This window comes from Macrobrachium rosenbergii, chromosome 42 (genome assembly GCF_040412425.1).
Source record: "Macrobrachium rosenbergii isolate ZJJX-2024 chromosome 42, ASM4041242v1, whole genome shotgun sequence".
Taxonomy (NCBI): domain Eukaryota; kingdom Metazoa; phylum Arthropoda; class Malacostraca; order Decapoda; family Palaemonidae; genus Macrobrachium; species Macrobrachium rosenbergii.
The window spans coordinates 24,408,571-24,431,109 of record NC_089782.1 but is presented as its reverse complement, the minus strand read 5'-3'; the positions used below and the strand labels follow the sequence as shown (position 1 = coordinate 24,431,109).

Here is a 22,539-nt window from a genome sequence, read left to right as displayed (position 1 = left end):
GCTTGGACACTCTGAGCTTCATAAATCTAGTCCTCGTCTGTTTGATCGTTTCATATGTCGTCTAGTTTTCCAGGCAATATAGTCATCGTAGTTATAAGTATGTCGGAATGGTGTTGCATCATCTAATAATGCGTATTTGGTAGTCTCTTCTAAGTATCCATTATAACAAGTAGTGTGGTGATTCTCTACTGTCTCATTTTACAGTATTGTTTATAGTAAACTGTACGTCTTCAAAGCTAAATCCCAGTCTTCTGTATTAGGTTTAACTAAAGTTTTCAGGATATCCTTTATCTTACGATTTGTTTCTTTCTACTGCTCCATTTTGAACTTGGTTTTATATGCTGTGATTTGACATTTATTTATCTCATAAAATTCATAATTTTCTTAAAAGTTCACTAGTAAATTCTGCTCGTTGTTATCAGAAAGAAGAACTTGGGGACATGAATGTCTGTGTAATTCTAGATTTAAGAGCTTCTGCTACTGTAATGCATCTTTATTTCTTACTGAAATCGATCTCTACATATCTTGTTAGATAGTCTAAAAAGACTAATATTTGTTTATTCCCCTAACAGTTGTTGGAAATGGACCTAAAAGTCCATAGATACGACCTGAAATGGATTCAACTCCGATGGGTATTTTTCAAGAGGAGCTTTTGGATTCACGTTACCTTTATGTCGATTACAAACTACACAATTTGGTACAAAGTTCTTGGCATCCTCACTACAATGGACAAAAATAGTTTCTGGTTAGGATTCTAGTTGTCTTTTGATTCCTGGATGTCCTGCTAACTTGTATGAGTGTGTTAGTTCTAAAACTTCTCTGATTAGTGTTTTTCGGGATGTATAGTCGAGAATAACCATTCTTCTCTGTTGGTCTTTTATACAGTAATCCATTGATTAAAACAAAATCAGGTTTAAAAGATTCATCTGTCATTAGTTGTCCTATTATATGCCTGATTTCTGTATCCATTCCTTGTTGTGTTGTACTCTTTCAAATCTAAATCTACCATGACAGCTAAAACAAAAAGTATTAGTGGTAATACATTTCTCTGTTTTTCTTCTTGGGCTCTGGATAATGCATCTGCTAGTGTATTAAATTTTCCTGGGATATATCTGAATTCTGGTGCAAATTCTAACACACTAATGAACCATCTATTGAACTTCCTGTTATTTGTAAAAGTTCTCTTCTTAAACAAATCACAAATTGGTTTGTGATCAGTAAGTACATTGACTTTATGTCCTAAAATTATGTGTCTAAATTTCCTTAGACCCCAGTATAATGCTAAACATTCTCTTTCTATTGTGCTATAATTTTTCTCTGCAGCATTCAAAACTCTACTGGCATAATATACTGCTCTCATTCTTGTTTTGTCCTTTTGTAATAATACAGCCCTAGCCCAGGTACTTGATGCATCACAGGCTAAGTAAAGTCCTTCGAGAAATCTGGGTAGACTAGTGCAGGATTCCTGGTCATTTACTCTTTAGTGTTTGGAAAGCTGTCTCTTGTTCTTTATTCCATTCATATTGGTATCTTTCTTTGTTAATTCTGTTAATGGTTTGGCTATTGTATGTAAAGCCTTTAATGAAAGGTCTATAGTAGCCTACCATTTCTAGGAATCTTCTCCAATGCTTTCAAATTGGTAGGAGCTGGATATTCAACTTCTTGCTTTTATCTTGCCTGCTTGCATTCGCAGACCATCTTCACTAATTACATGTCTAAGTATTCCAAGATTTCATTAAAATTGACATTTCTTTAATTTGATTTTTAATCCTGCTCTTCTTAATCTTTCCAAGACTATTTCTAATGTTTTGGTGACTTTCTAAATCTTTGCTAAAAATGATAACATCATCTAAGTAAGCTGCAACATTTTCTATATCCCTAATATTTGAAGCATTAATCTAACAAACGTTAAAGGGCAGTGAGTCAAATGGCATGACTTCAAATTGCAAGTGTTCATGTGTGTGCTGAAGGCTGTGAATGTTTCGACTCTTCGTCTAAAGGTACTTGCCAGTATCCACTAAATAAATCTAAGATGAAAATATCCTTGCACCTCCTAACTGAGCTAACATATCTTGAATCACTGGCATTGGCATTCTATCGGGGATGGTGTTTGGAATTTAACTTTCTATAGTCTATCACAAGTCTCCAATTTCCATCTTTCTTTGGAACAAAGTAGTAATGGAGAATATATGGAGATTTAGAAGGAATGACTACCCCATCTTTCTTCATTTCTTCTATCAAATTATCAACTATGGGTCTTTGGCTTATTGGTAATCTCTGTAATTAGGAATAAGAATGGTTTGTTCCATCATCTAATACAATTTATGCCTTAGGACATTTGTTCTACCTAATTTATCTCCTTCTATTGCTATTACATCTCTGTATTTTTCTAATACTTGAATTAATCTATCTTTGTTTTCTGGAAAATCTGTTTTATTCACTTCTTTGCTTAATTCAGATGTTTGACCAGTTACAAGAGAAAAATGCTTCTTCTTCTAATGTTAGTAATGGATTGTTAATAGGTATTCCTTTACAAAGATAATGCCTGCATAAAGTGTTAGTTTATCTGAGTAGTTCTGGACATAAACTACAAGTATCACCCTTCATGTGGACTAAGAATTATCATTCTGACAAATTCTGGTAACTCTTCATTTAGTAAAGAACATCTTTAACTTCCTATCTCTTCTTTTCCTTAGATGTATTTTGTTAAACACTTTGGATGCAAAAATTACCTGTCTGTTTAGTATTAATTGTACTTTATTATCATCAGCAGTGCTTACACAACATACTTCCTCATCTTTTGTTTCTGCAAAGTAACAAATGTTCTGCATCTATACTAGTTTCTTCAGTTACTGCTATTATATCATTTTATATCTGCTTTATTTTATTTTGTTTAACAACAGTACCTCATTTACTAATTTCCCTTCATTATCATAGCCAGTTACTACATTGCTATAATGTTCTGTATTTATCTCATAATTATCTCATAAATGTCTTGTTCCTTGTCATATTCAGAACACTGGAGATCACCTTTATTTATTTCTGGGTCACTTCTTTTGTTGGAGGGTATAATTTCTGGATGTGCACATCTTATCTTTCTAGTCTGTAATTGTGGAAATTCCTCCTTTCCGTTACCATTCATTTTAATTTGATTGTTCTCTTGATGATAAGTTATTTTCTGTATGTCTTTGGCTTGTTGAGTCGTCTCAGACAAATTGATCAGATTTGGGTGAAACTTTTCTTCTTCAAAGCGTAAAGCATCAAACTCTTTTATTATCTTGTGTAACGTTAATCCTTCCTTCTCGGCAATTCAGTATAATTCACATTTCTTCATTAATTTATATGAGAACAACACCTGTGCGGGAAAGAACCTGTCTTCTAGAACTATAAAACTTTCAACAGTTTTATGTGGCGAAAGAGTCTATTTCTAAGTTCACATTGCCTAAACTTTTTATCTGTTTACCCGCTACTCCTTTATTATCTTGCTTTGACCCTGAATTAGCGTTTCTTTACTTGCCTAAAATAACACTGTTAATGTGTGTTTATCTATTATGCTTACAGTACTACCTGAATCCATAAGGACAGTACATAATTTATTCTGTATTGGAATTTTAATGATAGGTAAATCCTTTCTGATTATTTCTTCTTCATCCATGGAAAATACTAACTTCTTTACTCTGCAATATGGATAGTGCGGATGAACCTTCACTTCTCCTGTTTGCTAATTCTTCTCTTAATTTATCTTCTTGAAGGGACTTTCTTGTGGTATTCTGTGTGGGATAAATTGTCATTGATTTGAAGACTTATTTGATGCTGGCGGATTTTCTACTTAATTCAACTATTTCTTTATTTCCTTCTTGTGTTTTAAACCAGCAATTCTTTGTTAAATGTCTATTTTCTTACAAACCATGCAGATTCTAGGTTTCTACACTCATTTGTAAAATGATTTGTATACCCACTTGTTTTTATGACTGTCTTGGGTCCTCGCCCTTGAGCGGAATAGTTCACTTGGGTTGAAGTGTTTGTGTTTGAGTTTTGACCATATCTATAAGGTTTGTGTGGTCCACTCTTTGTTGGGTTGTTTCTTCCCCTTTGATCTGGATTCCATTTTCTTTTAGTATTTTGGGCATATTTCCCTTGGAAAGGTATTTGGTCTATTTCCTGCTTGTCTGGAATTATCATAGGATTTATTATTCAGTTTAAAATTAGGATTATTATTTCTGACTTTCCTTTCATTTTTGTGCTTCTGTTGTTTCCCACGAATTCCTTGGATAGATTTATCTCTTTCCTTTGGATTTCTTCTCTCATTGTCTTCAATGTTTGAAGCTTGTTTTCTAGGATCAAGTTTTATTTTCTGAAGCTTTCTTTTCCTCTTCTCCAAGAATATTATATGGTTCCAAATGACAGGTAATTTTATTAGCTACATGCACCATTAGCTCAACTAATTTCTGGGCACTAGCCCCAAACTGATCCTTGTCTCCTATAGTAATACCTGTCTTCTCTAAATCTTAAGCTTATTTTCTCTATTGCATTCTCCACGCTTGCGCATTACAAATTGTAATTGTTTTATATTGTGGGTTAAGAAATCTAGTTAGGTTATATAAACCGTCAGTCTGATTTACTGGTTCCCAGAGTGATAAACAAATTTCTTTAAATTCTACATAGTTATTAAGTTTGCTAAAACTTGTGGAATTCAAGTTTTATGTGCGTCTCCTGTTCTGAGCTGAGCAACAAGGCTTCATTTATGCTTTAAGCTCTTTCATCTGTTATTCCCCTGAAATTATCGACTATCTGCATCTGCTAATGATTTTACAGTATAGGCTTCGAGTCTGCTTTTGTCAGGATTGGAATCATCCACCTGTCCACAGAAAGCGTGTGGCGGTTGTTATGACGACGCCTGGTTCATATTAAAAAATTGTAATGTCTGGTATTATTAGTATTATTAGTATTGTTACTATTATTATTATTGTTAGTAGTATTAGAATGATTAACACTATTTTGGTTCTGGTTATTTGTGTTATTATTTGTTAGTATTTCCTTGCACTACAGGTTAAATTTAGTCTTGAAATTGGACTTCGTCTAATTATTCGACGGTCTTAAATACATAATGTGAATGTCTAACAGTGTTCAGTAATTCATCAAATACTGGTTTGCATGTCCACACACAAAAAAAATTTTTTCACTCAGAGTACATCAATCAAAAAATTTTTCGTTATTTTTGTACCAAAGATTAAAACCAATTTGTCAAATTGTCACACAAAAAAATTAAATTCTCTATTGAGTTCAAGTGCACAATTAAAACCTTTTTCAATACTCAAAATAAATTCTTATTTGAAATTGGGCATCATATCATTAAAATTCATTATAATAAGTACACAAAATTACATATATAACATAAAAAATAATCATCACCAACCGAGTAAAAAAAATAGCTAATTCCCTATCTAAATTATTTACTAAATAATTAATTTATCATAGAAGTAATGCTGGTATTTATGCAAAAAATTTTATTCACTAGAGTTTTCTTAATTTTCAATCTTATAGCAAGATGCAAAAAAATGTATCTTCACTTATTTATTAAGAGAGAGTGGACAGTAAATTCCTTGCTGTGTTGTGTTGTTGATATCGTGATATCGCTAAATGTTCGTTCATTCGGTGAATGTTTAGCTGTGTCGGATCACTACGTCTCTCGTTGTTTTCGCTGTAGTTTTTCCGGCTTTGGAATCTTGTTGAAAGTTTATGCGTTGTTTTTCTTCAATCACTCGATGCAATGTCGCTAACACTGGGCTTATTATCGCTGTCGTCTTGCTCAATTTGTTGGCGGTAACAGTTCAAAATGTTTTGGCTTGGGACGCAATAAGCTGTTTTATTCACACTCGGCGTTCTTGTTGTAGCTGCTATGCGCTGGAGTATTTTATTTCTTCTGATATATTTTTTTAAATGTAAAAAAATCTAAGTTCGTTTTGTAAAATTTCGTTTCACTGTAACTTAAATAATTGCACTGATAATTTCCTTAATGTTCGTTTGTTTAGTCTGCTTCTGGATCACTTTGCTGCCACCAATTGTAAGGTGTTTATTATTTCTTTTTTACTTTCTTTCGTTTTATGTTTGCATAGATTTTAGTCTTTCTCTTCTTACCTTGGTTTCTTTCGTTTGTGTCCTTCCAGATAAACCGCGGATGATGTGCTATCTTTAATATATTTATTCCTTTAAATATTGATATCTCTCAGAAAGGCGTATAGAGACGAGATGGGTAATTTCTTCCTTTGATGGTACTTAATATTATAAGATCAGTACAAAATTAACAAGTTACCACGATAACAACGAATCACTCTTGAATCAGTCTATATAGGAACAGAAGCAATTGGGAGAAATACTCTCCTTGAAGGACACAGTTCTGACTCTGGTCTCTCGTCGGTCTCTCACTCGTTGAACCCCTCAGGAAACTTGCTATCTGTAAATCTCCACCTCCTTCTAGCCTTATTGGAAGGATTAATCAGCAAGAGCCTCCCCTTCAAGTAGCTGATTGGAAGGACTGTAGTGGGTGTGATTCAAATCTCTCCTTAGAGGACTTGATAGGAGGTGATCTTAGGAGGGTGTTAGGAAAGACCCTCCACACATAATTGATTGGAGGTTGAAGAAGTATATCACTTAGGTCAACCCCAAATTCCTGGAACTTCCACGAAAACACCTTCCGGAGAAAGCGGGGCTATAGAATCAGCTGTTGTAAGCATTTAGACTGTGCTGACTCATGTTTGTGGCTTCAATCGCGAGGCCATTATTCCCATTTTCGACTGTTTTTATGGCTGAAACCGATATGCTGCAATGTAAACATCTCGCGTATTGATAACACGACACAAAGCATTTGGCCGTTATCACTGTGTTCTTTTTCTCTCTTTACTCTTATTTCTCTCTCCTTCTCTCTCTTAACTTTTTTCTCTTTCTATCTCTCTCTCTCTCTCTCTCTTTTCTATTTAATTTCCCTATCTATTCTACACCACAACATGCTAATGAACTGTATCTACTTTGGCTCAGGGAGTCAGAGGCTAATGTTAGTGTAGGAACAATCAAGAGTCAAGGTTCAAATGTGAACAATGAAACAGATTTCTTCCTACCTGTAAGACGTCGAAGTCTCTGGCTGAACACAAGTGAAAGACCATCAGTTCATGCGATGACGGCCGTAGGGGTCTGATAGAACGAATTCATTCGTTCAGTTGTAGCCCTTATTGAAATGGACATTGGATATTATGATGAAAACAACCGATGAAGGTTGTGATGTATGTTGGAAACGTCTGGAAGAACAATCTATTTGTTCTTATGTGTTTGCCGTTCGTTCGGTGATGTGGATGTTTACTGAAAATGGAGGCCAACTGCTACCGATGAATAAGACCCCGTCAACTTACGTTATGAAGGATGTAAAAGTTGGCAGAACAATCCCATTTGCTCGTATGTAGATGGTATGGTAACTTCTGTTGGCCGTTACCAGATGTCAAGCTAAAACGTACGTGAGTGAAAGGCACTCCATATACGTGCTGTTGATGCACTCGAACATGGGTTGTCGCCTTTCTAGATATCCACTGAAGTGCTGTTAGTGCTCTTCGCTTGACAGAATTGAACGAGGTGGTGAACAGACGGGAATCGGTGCTCCAACGTGGTATGTATATTCAAACTCAGAAAAGAAAGTCGAAAGGCAGGTCAGAGAAAGAAATGCATGTCTAGAAGAGACGGCGGGCAAAAGTAAACTGGGTAGAATTGAATGCGCACTGACTTGGTGGGTGGTGCTTCCACCCCTACCATTTGTAGCTATTACAAACACCTTTCAAAAGCTTAATGGCCGGATTTCCAGCTTGCTGAAAGTTAATCCCCCAAGGGTTTGTATTTGTATGGGAACAATTTCTGTTTTCCTTGGATTTAATCAGCATATTCTGAGTCTTTTAACTGTCTGATTTTATTCCAGTCTAAACTTTCTCAGTATTCTGTTTTTCATTTGGTTTCATCTGCATATTCTATATCTTTTAACTGTCTTGATGTTATTCCAGTCTAAACCTTCTCAGTATTGTTTTCCTTGGATTTAATCTGCATACTGTATATCTTTTAACTGTCTGATGATATTCCAGTCTAAACCTTCTCTTTCATTTACAACCACTTTTCATTATGTAATCCATTAGAATGATAATCAGCAAAGGTGACATTACCCTGTAACACCAACTGTTGACTTCAAATTCCCAACAAGATTCCTTCAGCATTAACTTTGCATCTGCTATGTTCATGATAAATTTCAATTAGTTTTACAAATTTAATGGGAATGCTATAGTGATGCACCCCTTGCATATTTATCTGTGGACTCTCAAATGACTTCTAGTAAAGCATAGGGGCCATCAGAGAAGGATTTCTAAATTCTGTACACTGCCCTCCAAATCTTTTAACTTTTCTCCAGTGTTCACCTCATGTCAGACTGAATCCTTCGAGTCTGTAGGATGTTTTGGTGTAATTAAAATTACACGGGTTAAATTAAATCTTAATTTGTGCCAGATTCATATTGAGTTACAATTGTTTTATGGCAATTTTTTATGAAACAACATAGTATGTAAATTTATTTACATTCAAGTCACAGTCAAATTTGAGTTCATATTTCCTCTTCTACGTAATCAGGTAATACAAAACAGAAATAAAGAGGTGCTGTGTTGGTTTCTGTATACAGTTGCTTATGCATAGCATTCCTCTGTACTTTTTAATTTGTAAATTGGTAATACTCTTTGTGCTCTGGAAGTTTTGGCGTACCTGTAGGTGATTCTCATTAGCTGATGTGTTGTAAATGTTGATGATTATTATGAAGATCCCAGTAAATTATGGCTTACCTATGGAATATTTTGTAATTATTGGGATTCCCTAATCCTTGGAAAAAAAAAAAAAGGCATGGTTGCAGACAGTACAGGGAAGCAGAATAGGATAAATCCATTTTTCAGTGGGCTATTGTACTTACCAGTAAATTGTTGTGCATGCTGTGGACTGAATATTTAAAGAGATGACAAGCATCGCAGTATTAATGAGAAATGATGACCAAAGTAATTTTTAATTAATTTCCTATTAATGTATCAATATACATAATACTTTTTGTTCTCAAGTGTCTGTTTTTACCTGTCAGTAAGTTACGTGATGCCAGACTGAAAAGAATTGTGGTCAACTCTCTCAACCTGTTTAATATGTAGTGCCCATATTTAATCCATGCAGTTAAATACATAAATATATAGACTGAGGTAATTTTAACAGAGGTGTTAAGTTTGTATGTACAAGCTTAATTTTTCCTGCATTCCTTTCAAGATCATTCCACTTGAGCACTCTAGGCCTATAGGTGTGTCTTGTGAATCATATCAAAACACCCAATTTTCCTCATTGACCTTCTTTGATGCATGGATAGGGAGAGAAGAGAGAGGAATCACATGGACATAAGAAAATGGACACATAAAAATAAGAAAAGTAAACAGTAAATAAAAAATTATTGCTATAAGAAACTAATGAGATTGAAACACATGGACAGAATATATTCATAGAAAATAAAAGCACGGAAACAAAACTTTCAGGCATTGGGCATGTTAGGAATTAATTCTTAAAGGTATGAAAGTATAAGTAAAATGCCACTCCAAAAATAATATTTTTTTAGCAATATTAGAATATGTTTGCTTATTACTAGTTTTTGCTGACAATCTGAGCTGGTACATTTTACCGTATGTGCAATAAGCTGATCATTGGGGTTCAGGAGGTTATTTACCATGGGTATCAGATACAGATTATATTAAGGTGTACTGTATTGTTTATCACAACTGATGGATAAGGTGTTTCAAAATAAATGTTTCAGAATTTTGAATGGAATGAAAAATGTAACAGTTAATGCATTCTGACTATTTTAACCATTTTCTCCTTTTTCTTTAAGAATACAACACCTTGAGTTTTTCGTTAAGAGAGTACTTGAGGAAGTTTGCTGAAAACAAGAAAGTAGTTCGTGATGAAGACATCAAAGAGTTCTTCTCTCAGCTTGCGGCCAATAAAAAGCAACGTCCAGGCCCTTGTGTGCAGCAATTTTGCAAGTGAAAACTGTTAGCCAGAGTTATTAGGGAAAATATTTGTGTTCAGTGGCTATTTAAATTTGCTTTAGTTTTTAAAAATTAATTTTATCTCTGAAATTCAAGACTTATGTTTTGAAATGTATTTTATATTTTTTTGAGAGAATAAAATTTCTTTGCATTTATAATACAGATTTATTGAATTACACCTATGTAAAATAGTCTCAAATATTCAATTTCTCATTTTAATCCCATTATTCTACAGTTCAAGTGCACTGAAAAATAAGACCTGAGTACGTTTGAATATTGGCTATGTATGTACAGAATTCCAAACATTACAAAGGTATGTACCTAAAAGTTCAGGGTAAATGACCTAGATTTCAGATTCTAAAGAAAGATTCAAATTAAACTTGAGAAAACAAGGGAGAAACTGATATAATTGAATAAAAGAAACAAAATCTTGAAACAACTTTTGTTTGCGACTAAATCCTTATTCCTTTAAAAACATACGCCTTGTCCAAGTAACTTTTTCATTATGCCCAGTCAAACAAAAATATAAATGCCACATTATGAATTCATGAGCACAAACACTCAGAAAACAAAAGAATTTAACTTGCTGCCCAGTGTCTTACCTGATAGTGAAATTTTTATTTTAAGCAGCTTATTAGAACTAGTTCTAATAAGACATTTGTCCTTATAAGTATATTATAAATAACTCAAGATTTCAATGTTACACTTCACAAACATATTGTAAATGATTTCTATTAACACTACGGATACATCAGTGCCCTTAAATACTGTAATAACTAAAAGATGCAAGTTACTTGTTACTTTTCACAAACTTAACAAAGATGCAAGTTACTTCTCACGTACTTCAATAAAGATATAAGTTTAAGTAAACAAATATTCATTTAAGATTATTATTCACCATCATGATAGCAGTTTATTCACTATTTTGTCCTTTTTAAGATTATATTCTCAAGAGCATGTATGTGATATTACAAAATCAACAACAAAAAAAGCAATGAGCAAATAACTAAACCCACTAGCTGTTGTAAAAATGTAAGATTTGACTTCAGCACATGAGGGGAACAAAGTTGAATCCGCAAAGTTGTCGACACTTACGAAATGATTATTTTAATATGCTTTGCAATTATGACATGGATTATTAAAAGCTAATTAGCTGACATTGGGGCAGGGCTTTTTGCAATTGTAAAACTAATTATTTAACTTCTTCGTAATCACTATTACAATTAGTTTAGTATAGTGTACTTAGCAAGTGAATTATCCCAATAATTGAGAATGTACAAATATCCATCAGATGTCAAACACATTCCTGAAGGACGACAGAGTTCGGTGTTTGTAGTCAAAACACACACAAAATTACCATCAGAGTTAAAAATCTGAAATGGCAAATACATATTGTTAGTGTCTTGAAAAGTAATTTAAAAGAACAGTTTTACCAAAACCCATATAAATTTCACTTAGGCCAAAATAGAAAATAAGAACACGGCTGTTTCAACAAAATTTATCAATGTTTGTGATGTTGAATGTTTCCAGACTTTAAATCCTTCATCTAACAATCAGTAACATTGTACAGAAGCCCCCAGAGTTATGATAGGATTGCATTCTGATAACCCATCATGAAGCAACAATACATTACTGTATAATTAAAAATGCATTTCAGTCCTTATCATGGGGGTTGTGATTTTTTAATGTAGCCATGATATAAAAGTTTTTGGTTGTACGTCTGGGTATTTTCAATAATAAATTTAAATAACTGAGAAAAAAGTAAATGTCAAGACATGAATTTAATAATGGAAATACTGAAACTCAAAATTCACAAAGAAAACAAGCCCCCCCCCCACAAAAAAAAAAAAACCAAGGACAATGCCAACAGTGTTACTAATTCTATTATTTTTACATAGAATAACAAAAAATGTAATAATTACATATTCATATCTTTTTTTTGAGAACATGACTGAGTAAGAAATAATAAATTTTCAGAGTGTACGGTATTCCATTTCCACTGACAAATGTGACTGCTGTAGCCTATGCTAGCAGTGAAAACTGCTTGTTATTAAAGTAATGCAAAAACAATGTACTATAAATGTACTCATTCTATTTGTCATATAGTCAACAACATAAGCACTGAATAATCTATTACTAATAATAACATTTTAATAACAGGAAATTTCATCTGATTCTCAACACATTCTTGTCAGGTCAACTTTTCTTTTTAAGAATGAATCAACTTGCAGTACTGTACTTTGGTTCTTAAATTACAGTGAATAACATACATACAGAGGCTTTCTCTGACTTAGGTTGGATACTGTCTGCTTTCCCCCATAGGGGGTTAGTGCCATCAGTGCACCTGGTGTGGTAGGCATTACTTGAGGTTCTTTGCAGCATCCCTTTGGCCCACAGTTGCAACCCCTTTCAATCTGTTCATAATTTTTCTTTCTTTATCCTTACTTTCCACCTACTCCTAACAATTGATTCACAGTGCAACTGCGAGGTTTTCCTCCTGTAACACCCTTCAAACCTTCTTTCCTCTCAATTTCCCTTTCAGCGCTGAATGACCTCATAGGTCCCAGCGCTTGGCCTAAATTCTATATTCTATTCTATTGTGTCTACTTCAACATTCATCTCTGTATTAAAATAATTTGTGTACAAAATATTAAACATGTTCAAATGTGTTACAATATTAGACTACTTCATAATGAGACAATCAAGATGTAAAACATTTGAATATCAAGTTTGACATTTTTGGACAGCATTACACTGCCTATCACTTACAGTCTTTCAGGCCATCTTCGCTGTACAAAAAAGCTGTGAATATTCTTTGATGGGGGAGGGAGAGGCATAAAGCTGACAAAAAGATCAACAAATGGCAAGTAATATATGTGTATGAAAAAATTCTTCCAAGCTAGTGGTTATAATATAAGCATGAAAGTCAATGACAGAAAATAAATAATTTATAAACAATTAACATGGAAAAAAATCATTTCGTTACTAATGTGGGAATCAAAATAGAGTTATATGGTTTTCAGTCCCTAACCCTGTCATTAATTAAGAGTTATCCATCCAACTGTTGTTTTATCCTTTGCTTAAGGAATGATGACAAAAAAGGTCAAGGCAACAAAAATTCAGTATTGATGCAATCATTGTAACCAAAAGCAACAACAGAACAAATAACATTCCCTTTATTCAAGACTTGGAAATATTTTTAGCATACATAAATGACCTATAAAATAAAATTAAGTACTGTCCTGAACACAGATTGGGATGTTCAGTATTGTGAATGCTAGCAAAATACAACTGATGGGGTTGTGTTGAAAAAACTACATTCCAATCAGCAGTACAGTACAGTACTGTACTGCACTATTTATCTATTCTGTATGAATCCATTTCTGATATTGTCTTTGTTTCCAGTACAAACGGAATATTGTATACATTAAGCTCTATAATTTTTTAATGTGTAATCTTGGTAAAAAATACTTTCTTAACTCTTAGCGGACGGATTGAGCTTGAGTGTGAAGTAAAACAGGTTTGTGGAGAATTGGATTTAGCTCCAGTGTGAAGCAAATTACGCACCAATGTTATGGTAATAATGATTCAGCAAAGGTGTCAAACTTCTACATGCTATAAATTCACTAATGGCAACTTTTATACATAAGTGAGAGCTAGGCCCGTACCAGTGTGCTTGTGACTTCAAGGGGAAGGTACTGCCAACTCTCTCTCACACAGTCTTTTTAATAAATCTGCTTGTAAATATACGAAGGGGTTGCTGTTGTTTTTGTTTTGTCTTTTCGATAGTATGTCGGTTGTAAATGTAATTTTACAAAGAAAAATTGCAAAGAAATATTAGAAAAAGCATGTAAAAGTAAAAAAGTTACTGAATCTTCCTTCTCGTAAACTTCATGAATATTTTACAACAAATATGCAAAAAATTTGTTACTGCTTTTATTTCTTATCTGTTTTGATATTGTGTGAGCAGTAATAATTTTACAAAATCCTAAAAGCTTATTTATTAGAAAAAACATATGTAAGTTGGTAAAATTTACGATTGTCTTGTAAATCAGGCCCCACAAGGGGTTGTAAATAGCCATTTTCAACTTCTCGTGGAAGGTAGGGAAAATTTTTTAGAATTTTTTTATTTACACAGTGTGAATGTACGTGTCATTCTCTTTCCATTGATGTGATTTTTTTTTTTTTATTTTGCCGACCTCAAAGTTTCCCCGGTCTGGGGTGCTGCACATTGATAAATTATGCTGTCCCTTAAGGGTTAACCTTTAAATCTATCATCTAGGCCCTTTATTAACTTGGTAAACTAACCTGCACTCTGTGATTGCGACTATCTCCAACTAAAATGTATCCATCGATGTCACAAGCTATCCCTGATGGATCTGAAAACTGGCCAGGCTGTTTCCCTTTTTCTCCAAAGACAAACAAAAGTTTGCCACTTTTCATATCTACAACATCAACGCAGTTCAGGCCTGAAAGAAAAGACAAACACTGAAGACAACCTGAAGGTGCAGAATGATGCTATAAATCCTCAGATTTTTCCTTTAAAGGTTACACATGAGAGAGAGTTGACTCCAATGCCTTCTTGTGCACTGTCTGCCTTTCTTCCCATCTGATCCATGACCTGTTTACTGTACTTGATTTTTTAATCCTTGCTGGTGGTTAAGTCCTACTAAAGGATAGCACTGTACTCCAATATCTAAAACTTTGATGACTGACCGTTTCACTTTGAAACTTCAGTCTGTATTCTAGCAATGGCCACCACATCTCCCTGAAACTTTCTCGTAATACAATATAACCTTCCCAAAGCACTTCACCCATGAATCTTAGCATATGAAGTTACTAATCTTCAAAATACAGTATCCTCTATCTTGTAAGTGGTCATGTCTGTTATGGAGTAGTACTATTCTTAAACATGGATCCAAAATTTTTGCCGTTTGCTGATGGAATACTTTTATTTACGAGTATCCCAGGAACTTCATTCTATGTTATCAAGGCTCCTCTTCTGTGATAGGCATTTCACAGCCACAAATGTCCCCAAGGTAACAGTAATGTGCTATCTATCTTCTATGCCTGCTATCCCACCTCAACACGGTGTGGCTCCTCTTTCTTCCCCATTTACCTGTCATACACAATTAGCGCTTTGAAAATCTCTTCTATTTTGCAATCCTGAGCGTCAAGTAACCCCATACTTTTTCCTCAGCTTCCTTTCCAGTCACTATTAGCTGTTTTGCTTACATTGATTTTCAATTCTCCCCTCAATTCCACACCCATCTTTTTAACATTTCTAGAATCTCTTCTCCAATACACCAATTACCAATAGTTCAACTCCAAACAGTAGCTCCCTGGGGTCTTTCCTTCTGCACCCTCTGGTAACTTTCTCCATTTATAGAAGCAGAAATGGATTTGTTGCTGGTCTATATTGGAAAGAACATTATCTAAAATGTTAGTGGTCTACAATCCTGTCAGTCTTACTCTAGACTGTAAAAGCTTGTCATTAATGAGTCTTTCTGGTACCCTTTACTTTTGTAATGCCCATCTAGTTGCTTGTCTTGGTAGCATGGCTAAAGAAAAATTAAGGTAGAGTACTGTACAATGGATTAGACTCAACAGGGGGTAAAAATTACAGTTCCTTCCAGGCTTTTGGAATCTGAGAAATTACGAGTGTTGTTTAGGTAGTAAAATGGGAATACCATGAAGCTCCTACAGGAAACTTCACTTAAAAGTGTTCACAAAAGAACAAGAACTAATAATTTCATACTGCGGTTAAGGAACTTGCAGAACTTGCCTGTATCTTATGGTAAAAAACAAAGATAAAAAATTAGTGTAGTATTTGTACTCTATTGCAATTTCAGTAACAAAAAACAAAATGGCTTGATCTATATAAATTGTATCCAGCATATGAAACTTAACTCATTAGAGAATACAAATTCAGATAATTTTAAAAATATTTTTTAAGAATTTATGATACAGTATATCTTTTGCACACCTCTTGATATTTTTCTTAGTTTATGCTGAACCTTTTGTACACTTACTTTTTCTGAGGAGTTACCTTTCTTTAGATTTACTTACCTAAGTCTACGATCAAAAGTCTATCTCCCTTTTGATAACTGATGAACCTTGGTTTACTAAGAAGCCGTTTACCTTCTAACTGAGAACACAGCTCTATTTTTAACTGTTTCTTAATCTTCCCAGACTCTGGGCTGATGGTCAATACCTCCACACTCCCAGGTACTGGAGACTGCACCGTCATAAGATCTCCTTCACCATTCAGGGTCAGACCTATGGGACAAATGTATGTACATTTCACTCATGTCAAACATATAGTTGTTTATCATCATTATAACACATTTTGAAGAGACCACCAAGTCACATTTCTAGATTTCTATACAGCTCACCCAAAGGCCTTGCTTCATAAATGAAAAATGAAAAAGGACCCAAAGGCCTTGCTTCATAAATGAAAAATGAAAAATGGAGCCAGGTAAAATGAAAGAAAATGAAAGTTCAAAAGATGGTGGGAAGAGATCAAAGGTAAAAGGCCTGGCAAAAGACACATGCTTAAGAACCTTTAATACCACCTAAAGAGTGCTGTAATAGCCAGTTGATGGGTACATGGAGGGATAAAGACCTTACAGAATTCAGAAAAAGCTAAAAAGTAATGCCTCTGGGTTTGTTACGGTATACAGTACTAACATAGACATCTGATAATAAAGATACTGATTGCTAAGGCTTATAGGTGGAAATTGTGATTGTACTTCAGCTACCCTACAATAACATCAGTGTTTTCTTAGGGGATACAAAGAAATCACTGATATTTTGGTAGGGTGACTATAATAAAACCACAATTTCCAAATAAAGAGGATTGAAAAATTGCCTAAAGTTTTTTCATAATCATTTGCTCACAAGGATAAAAAATTAATCTTATAAAAAGACATACTTTCACTAAAAAACATTCAGCTTTCTACCTGTCACTTTCAGTTATCACGAAAACAGCAGTCCTGTTCTCTTTCAGCATTTTCTCGAAATATATAACCTAAAGAACAGTGTAAATTTCATTCAAACTCTGATGGTTTACTGCAATGTTTTCTTTAAATACAGTATGAAAAATGGTAAGTTTTAAAATGGCAATTGCATAAACTTAGAGACTGAAGTTTTTGTTCTCTAACAAGAGAATAATAATGCTGCTTTTTATGAATGAAGCAGATCAGACAATTTCTATGAATCTCAGCAAACACTTAGAAAATTAATATCAAGTAAAATCCCTTTGAATTGGCACACCTGATGGCCAATACACCAGCTAACCCTTGCTGAGTGGTGTTTCTGTTTCAAAATTTTCTATGGGCAAGCACCTTTGGGCTATGAGGTTGATTTTACTACTATTTTTAATAGGAAAAAACACCTAAATAATGTCATTTTTAGCACTTGCCTATACCATTTGATACATTATTAGTTGGAGTGGAAAGTTTTACTTTTAACAGAAAATTTATATAATATAACAAGTGAAATTTAGGCAGTGAGCACCTCAATTATGATTTGGATGTAATTCTTTAAAACTGTTTTACAAGAATAAAATTCCAGTTTTGACAATAAACACTATCAAAAATATAAGTTGAGGGCAAATAGATTATGCAATAAAACAAGAATACTTAAGAAATAAGGCTACATTATCCAAAAAAATGTCATCAATATCACAATTTGAATTCACATACAAATCCACAATACTCTTTCACAGTACTCAACATTTATTTACTCACCAATTTGATTAGGCCTACTTATGCTTTCAGATCTTTAATCAAGAGTTTTATTGAAAATAATGGGTACACTATTCCTACACTGATTAAAAATAACAAGATCATTATCAAAAAGTACTCTTTATGCTTATTTTGCTAAATATTTCTCACAAGACCATTCTGAAGACTACTCTTACCATATGGGTTCTTCAATCCAGTCAGAACAGTGTTATCAGAACACTCATCATTTGAAAATATGGTGATGCTATGTGAATCTTTAACAGCATATCTACCATTCTGAAGGGCAACAACAGCTGAGGGTCGATGCATACTTTGAGTCCTGAAATATTTAATAAACTCTCCACTGCTATCAAAGAGGGCAATTCGATCATTAAATGTATCAGTCACCACCACGTTTCCACTGAAAAAGAAAACATCCTCAAAAATTTTGGAAGCAATACAACTAATCATGGGCTACAACAAACATAATAGATTACAGACATAAACTGTATATCAAACACCCTATAACTTCTTTAAACATTTAAGCGAACACACTTACAATCTCATTAAAAGTTAAGTCTCATCCACTTTCTTATCCACAGCATTCACTATCAACAATTACTTTAAATTTGCCTTAAAAAAAAAAAGTCAGAATTGCTGGAAGATGAGACAAAATTTTGGACAGGTTTAATGGTAAACCTGACCCATAGTAAAATGTCAATTATACAAACTTTTCTACTAAAATTTTGTATTCCTTGAACACAAACCTTGACAAACTCTAAGTTATATCACCTAAAGAGTACAGACAACCAACATAGGTAAAATGAGTTTGCACTTCCATGGTTTATGCAAAAAAAACCTTTGGGTCCCACAAATACAATACAGTGGTCATTTTACTCAATATACTACACAAAAATTTTCAAATTAACAAAAAAATATAGCTCATAATTGTACTAGGAAGGATTTGAGTTGCATGAAAAGATACAAGTTCAGATTTTATACATTAAGATAATTCTGATAATAACAACCTGGCTCTGAAAACTCAACGATCCCATGGTAATGAGCATTAATGAGAACACTATAACAAGGTGGAGTTTAAACCAAGGTTGTACTGTATCCTGGAGAAAGACAAAGAAATTGGATAGCAATGTGGGAAGAGAGCAAAGTAATGGCTGAATTTAAAAGCTAGAATGCATGGAAAAAAAAAAAAATTTTTATATTCCTTACTGTACACTGAAACGAAGTATAATGTACAAAATTCCCCTGGTTGGGATGACCTTGTGTAGTCCAGTTTTTTCTGATCTATGTGTACATAATCTGCACATAATGGCTTTTGCTTTAACTTTACTCAGTAGCACCTCCAATGCTAGTAGTTCAGTAGGAGTATATGTGCAGGGGTGAATACCACACTCCAATAAATGATGTGCAGCAGGAACTACTGTCGTATTTCTCTTTCTCTAGGGGACTCCTGTCTAAGCCATTTGTTCGTTACAAACATTAACTATTATAAGCAAAGGGCTTGTATAAGAAAATTAATTGGATTTAAAAAGTAAAATTTTATGCTTTAAAATTAATTTGATTTACAAAATCATATTTTATTATGTTTTCTTAAAGGAATATAATGTGTAGATATTTTATCATCAGTGGAGCAGAATACCTTTTGATTGTCTAGGCTTTATCACTGAAAACACAACATAGTTTACTTCAGGCAGACTGCAAGCTAAGGCATTTAATGCATCAATTATCATGAGAATGAAAGCATAAACCATAGAGAGAATGCAAACTAAGAGTTTAAAAACATAAGAGAGATTGCAAACTAAGTTTAAAAATGTACATAAGAGAGACTGCAAACTAAGTAAAAAATGTAACACATTTTAACTTAGATTTATCTCTCTAAGATGGAGTGGTTCGTGGTGGTAGGTTTCTGTTTCCTAATATTAGCAGTTATGACTTGTGATCTGTACCATTGATGGACGGTCTCATTTGTTAATTTTTCATCGATGCATTCTAACAGAGATCTTTCACATTCACAATTGATCGCTGACCCACTTTTTCCTGCAGAGAGCAACCAGATTAGCTGAATAGCAGCACCAATATGCAGTAAATATGCCTCGCTGTCGAATTTCTCATGTTCCAGAGGTCTTTCATTCCTCACACAGTTGGACCATGGAATAATCTTCCTGAAGATGTCGTGCAATTGGAATTTCAAAGTTCAAGCAAAGCTGCAATGCATTACCACCCTAATGCAATTCTCCTTATTTTAATAATTTACTTACATTTTTGTTTATTTATTAATTTATTTTTAATTTTTTAATAAGTGATCTCTTCCTTCTGTATTTCCTTTGGAAGCTTGAATTTTAAGACAATGGCCCCTGTGGGCTTGTTCCATATGAGTGAGTTCATCTTCTGAATAATAATACTGTAATATGAATACTTTTAGTTGCATCAGATTTGGACCTCAGTGATCCTGTTGAGCTCATCAGATATTATGAAAACTGTTGATCCCTTTAAAAATCACAGTAGAGGCTAAATTTTATTGTAAATTCTTGTCAGCAAGACCCTGTCATGTTAATTACAAAAATGGCAAAAAATGTACCTTGCAATTTTTTCCCCAAGGTACAGGGTGATTTGCAACTTGCATTTTTTTACCAATCCACCTGCATTTACACTATCACCATTGCTAAACAATGTACCAAATAATAAGAGGAATCTTACTCAGGTAATTCTGCTACACCAATAGGTTTGAAGAGAGAATCATCCGATGGACCATAAGCAATATAAACCAATTCTGCTGACAAACTGTGTGGACAATCTGTAATAAAAAACACTCACAAAAATAGCCTATACAGTATAAAAACACTGATATGCTGTCAATAATAATCTTAATAAAAAAACTAGCATTGCCTATGTAAAATACAGTACACGCAGTCCCCGGTTATCGGTGGGGTTCCGTTTCTGAGGGTGTGATGATAACCGAAAATCGCCGCTAACCGAATATCGGCGATTTCGGCGATTTTCAGGGGTTATCAGCACCGGAAAAACCCGATTTTCGGTTATCGGCACCTCTGTTACATATGTACGCCAATACTGATGCTCGGCACCGATAAGCGGATATCGGCGATTTTCGGCGCCCAAAATTGCAGATTTTCATCACTAGACAAGCCCCATAAAACCGGATCGCTGTTAACCGAGCCCGCCGTTAACTGGGGACTGCCTGTACAATGCAATCTCATTCTATCTGACTTAACACCTCTCCAGGTTTGTCTATAACCATTCCCTTATTCTTTAATGTGCTGTGCAGGATTCTTCAGGAACTCTTACAATATACAACTGCATCTCTTGGCCAAAGGTTTCGGGAGAAAATTATCTCCACCTACTGCTTCCCGCAAACCTTTCAAACACGTTCAATAACCAATGTTTCCAACCCTTCTAAATTCCAATTCATCTCTTTCCCTGAAGGTTGTCCACCCAAAAATGTCAATTTTTTGGTTAATTTTTATGAGCACTTGGGTATTCTTCTCCATCCCTCCATCTCTTTGAACATGTCATCCACAATGTTTACATTACTGTGTGTTTAGTATAAAATTCTTTTTATATAACCACCTAAACAGTGAATCCTGTACAGATAGGCATCGACTTACGACTGGTGCAATTTACGACAATCTGCGTTTATGAAAAAAAAATTAAGAAAAAAAAAAATAGAAATTTACAATACATTGTGCAACAGGCAGAGCTTACAAGTAGCAGTCCCCATGATTTGTGTAAAGCAGGCCACACACTATCAAACATTTATATTCAGCATGGCGTATGATCATACAATTAACAATTTAAGAACATATGGCTAGGTTGGAAGGATTGATAAAGTTTGATATTCATCAATTTAAAATGTTTACAGTATGCCACAGATTTCTGATCCATACTTATTTAATTGTACACCAGCTGCAGTCTGTGGCAGTGTATAATCAAACATGTTTGATAGTTTGTGGACAGTGTAAAACGCATGCACACGCACACATCTGCATCATTTTTCTCTCTCTCTCTCACCACTATCTCGTTCTAGTATCAGTCCTGAGAACAATAGCTTTCAATTGCGCTTCATTTACTGTTTACAAAGTTTTTATGAAGCTGTAGTATGCTGACATAAGGGGCACTTTCATCATCAACAATTTGGCCACCCAAAAAGAAAAGAAAGAATGTCAACTTGGAATTGAAAGTGAATGATTAATCAGTATGAAGGAGTAAAAAGAATAAGCACAATAGCATGTGACCTAGAACTTCCACATTCAACAGTGTCGATTATTCTTAAGGATCAAGAATACATACATGAAGCTGTGAAAAGGTTTTGCTTCAGTGATCACTACTGTAATCATGAAGCAACGGCAAGGGCCAATCCATGAAATGTGGACAGAAGACCAGATTAAGAGTTTAGGCCAAAGGCCAAGCACTGGGGCCTTTGAGGTCATTCAGAGTTGAAAGGAAAATTGAGAGAAAAGGTTACAAAGGTGTACACGTAACAGGAGAAAAACCTCTCTGTTGCAATATGAAATAATCATTAGGAGAGGAGGGATAGCTAGATGGAAGAAAGAGAATATGAATTGTGGTACAGTAAAAGGAATGAAAGGGGTTGCACCTAGGGGCCAAAGGGAGGCTGCAAAGAACCTTTAGTAATGCCTACAGTGCACCCTGTGAGGTGCACTGACAGCACTAACCCCCTACGGGCA

The 22,539-nt window shown here is 34.3% G+C and overlaps 2 protein-coding genes across 6 annotated transcripts in view; one reads left to right on the top strand and one right to left on the bottom strand.

The window, feature by feature from the left end:
* LOC136828061 (putative E3 ubiquitin-protein ligase UBR7) overlaps positions 1-10,249 on the top strand; it is a 30,612-nt gene extending 20,363 nt beyond the window's left edge. The window contains exon 10 of the mRNA XM_067085770.1: positions 9,932-10,249. Within this exon, the coding sequence (XP_066941871.1) occupies positions 9,932-10,089 (158 nt within the window). The 3' untranslated portion in view covers positions 10,090-10,249. The remainder of the gene's footprint in view (positions 1-9,931) is intronic.
* The window catches only part of LOC136828060 (uncharacterized), a 58,593-nt gene continuing 46,286 nt past the window's right edge, over positions 10,233-22,539 (bottom strand). For all 5 annotated transcript variants that reach the window (XM_067085765.1, XM_067085768.1, XM_067085763.1 and 2 more), the window contains 5 exons: positions 20,534-20,630; positions 18,016-18,239; positions 16,161-16,370; positions 14,400-14,560; positions 10,233-11,464 (listed from right to left, as the gene is read on the bottom strand). The gene's annotated coding sequence lies outside the window, so the exon portion shown is untranslated. The remainder of the gene's footprint in view (positions 11,465-14,399; positions 14,561-16,160; positions 16,371-18,015; positions 18,240-20,533; positions 20,631-22,539) is intronic.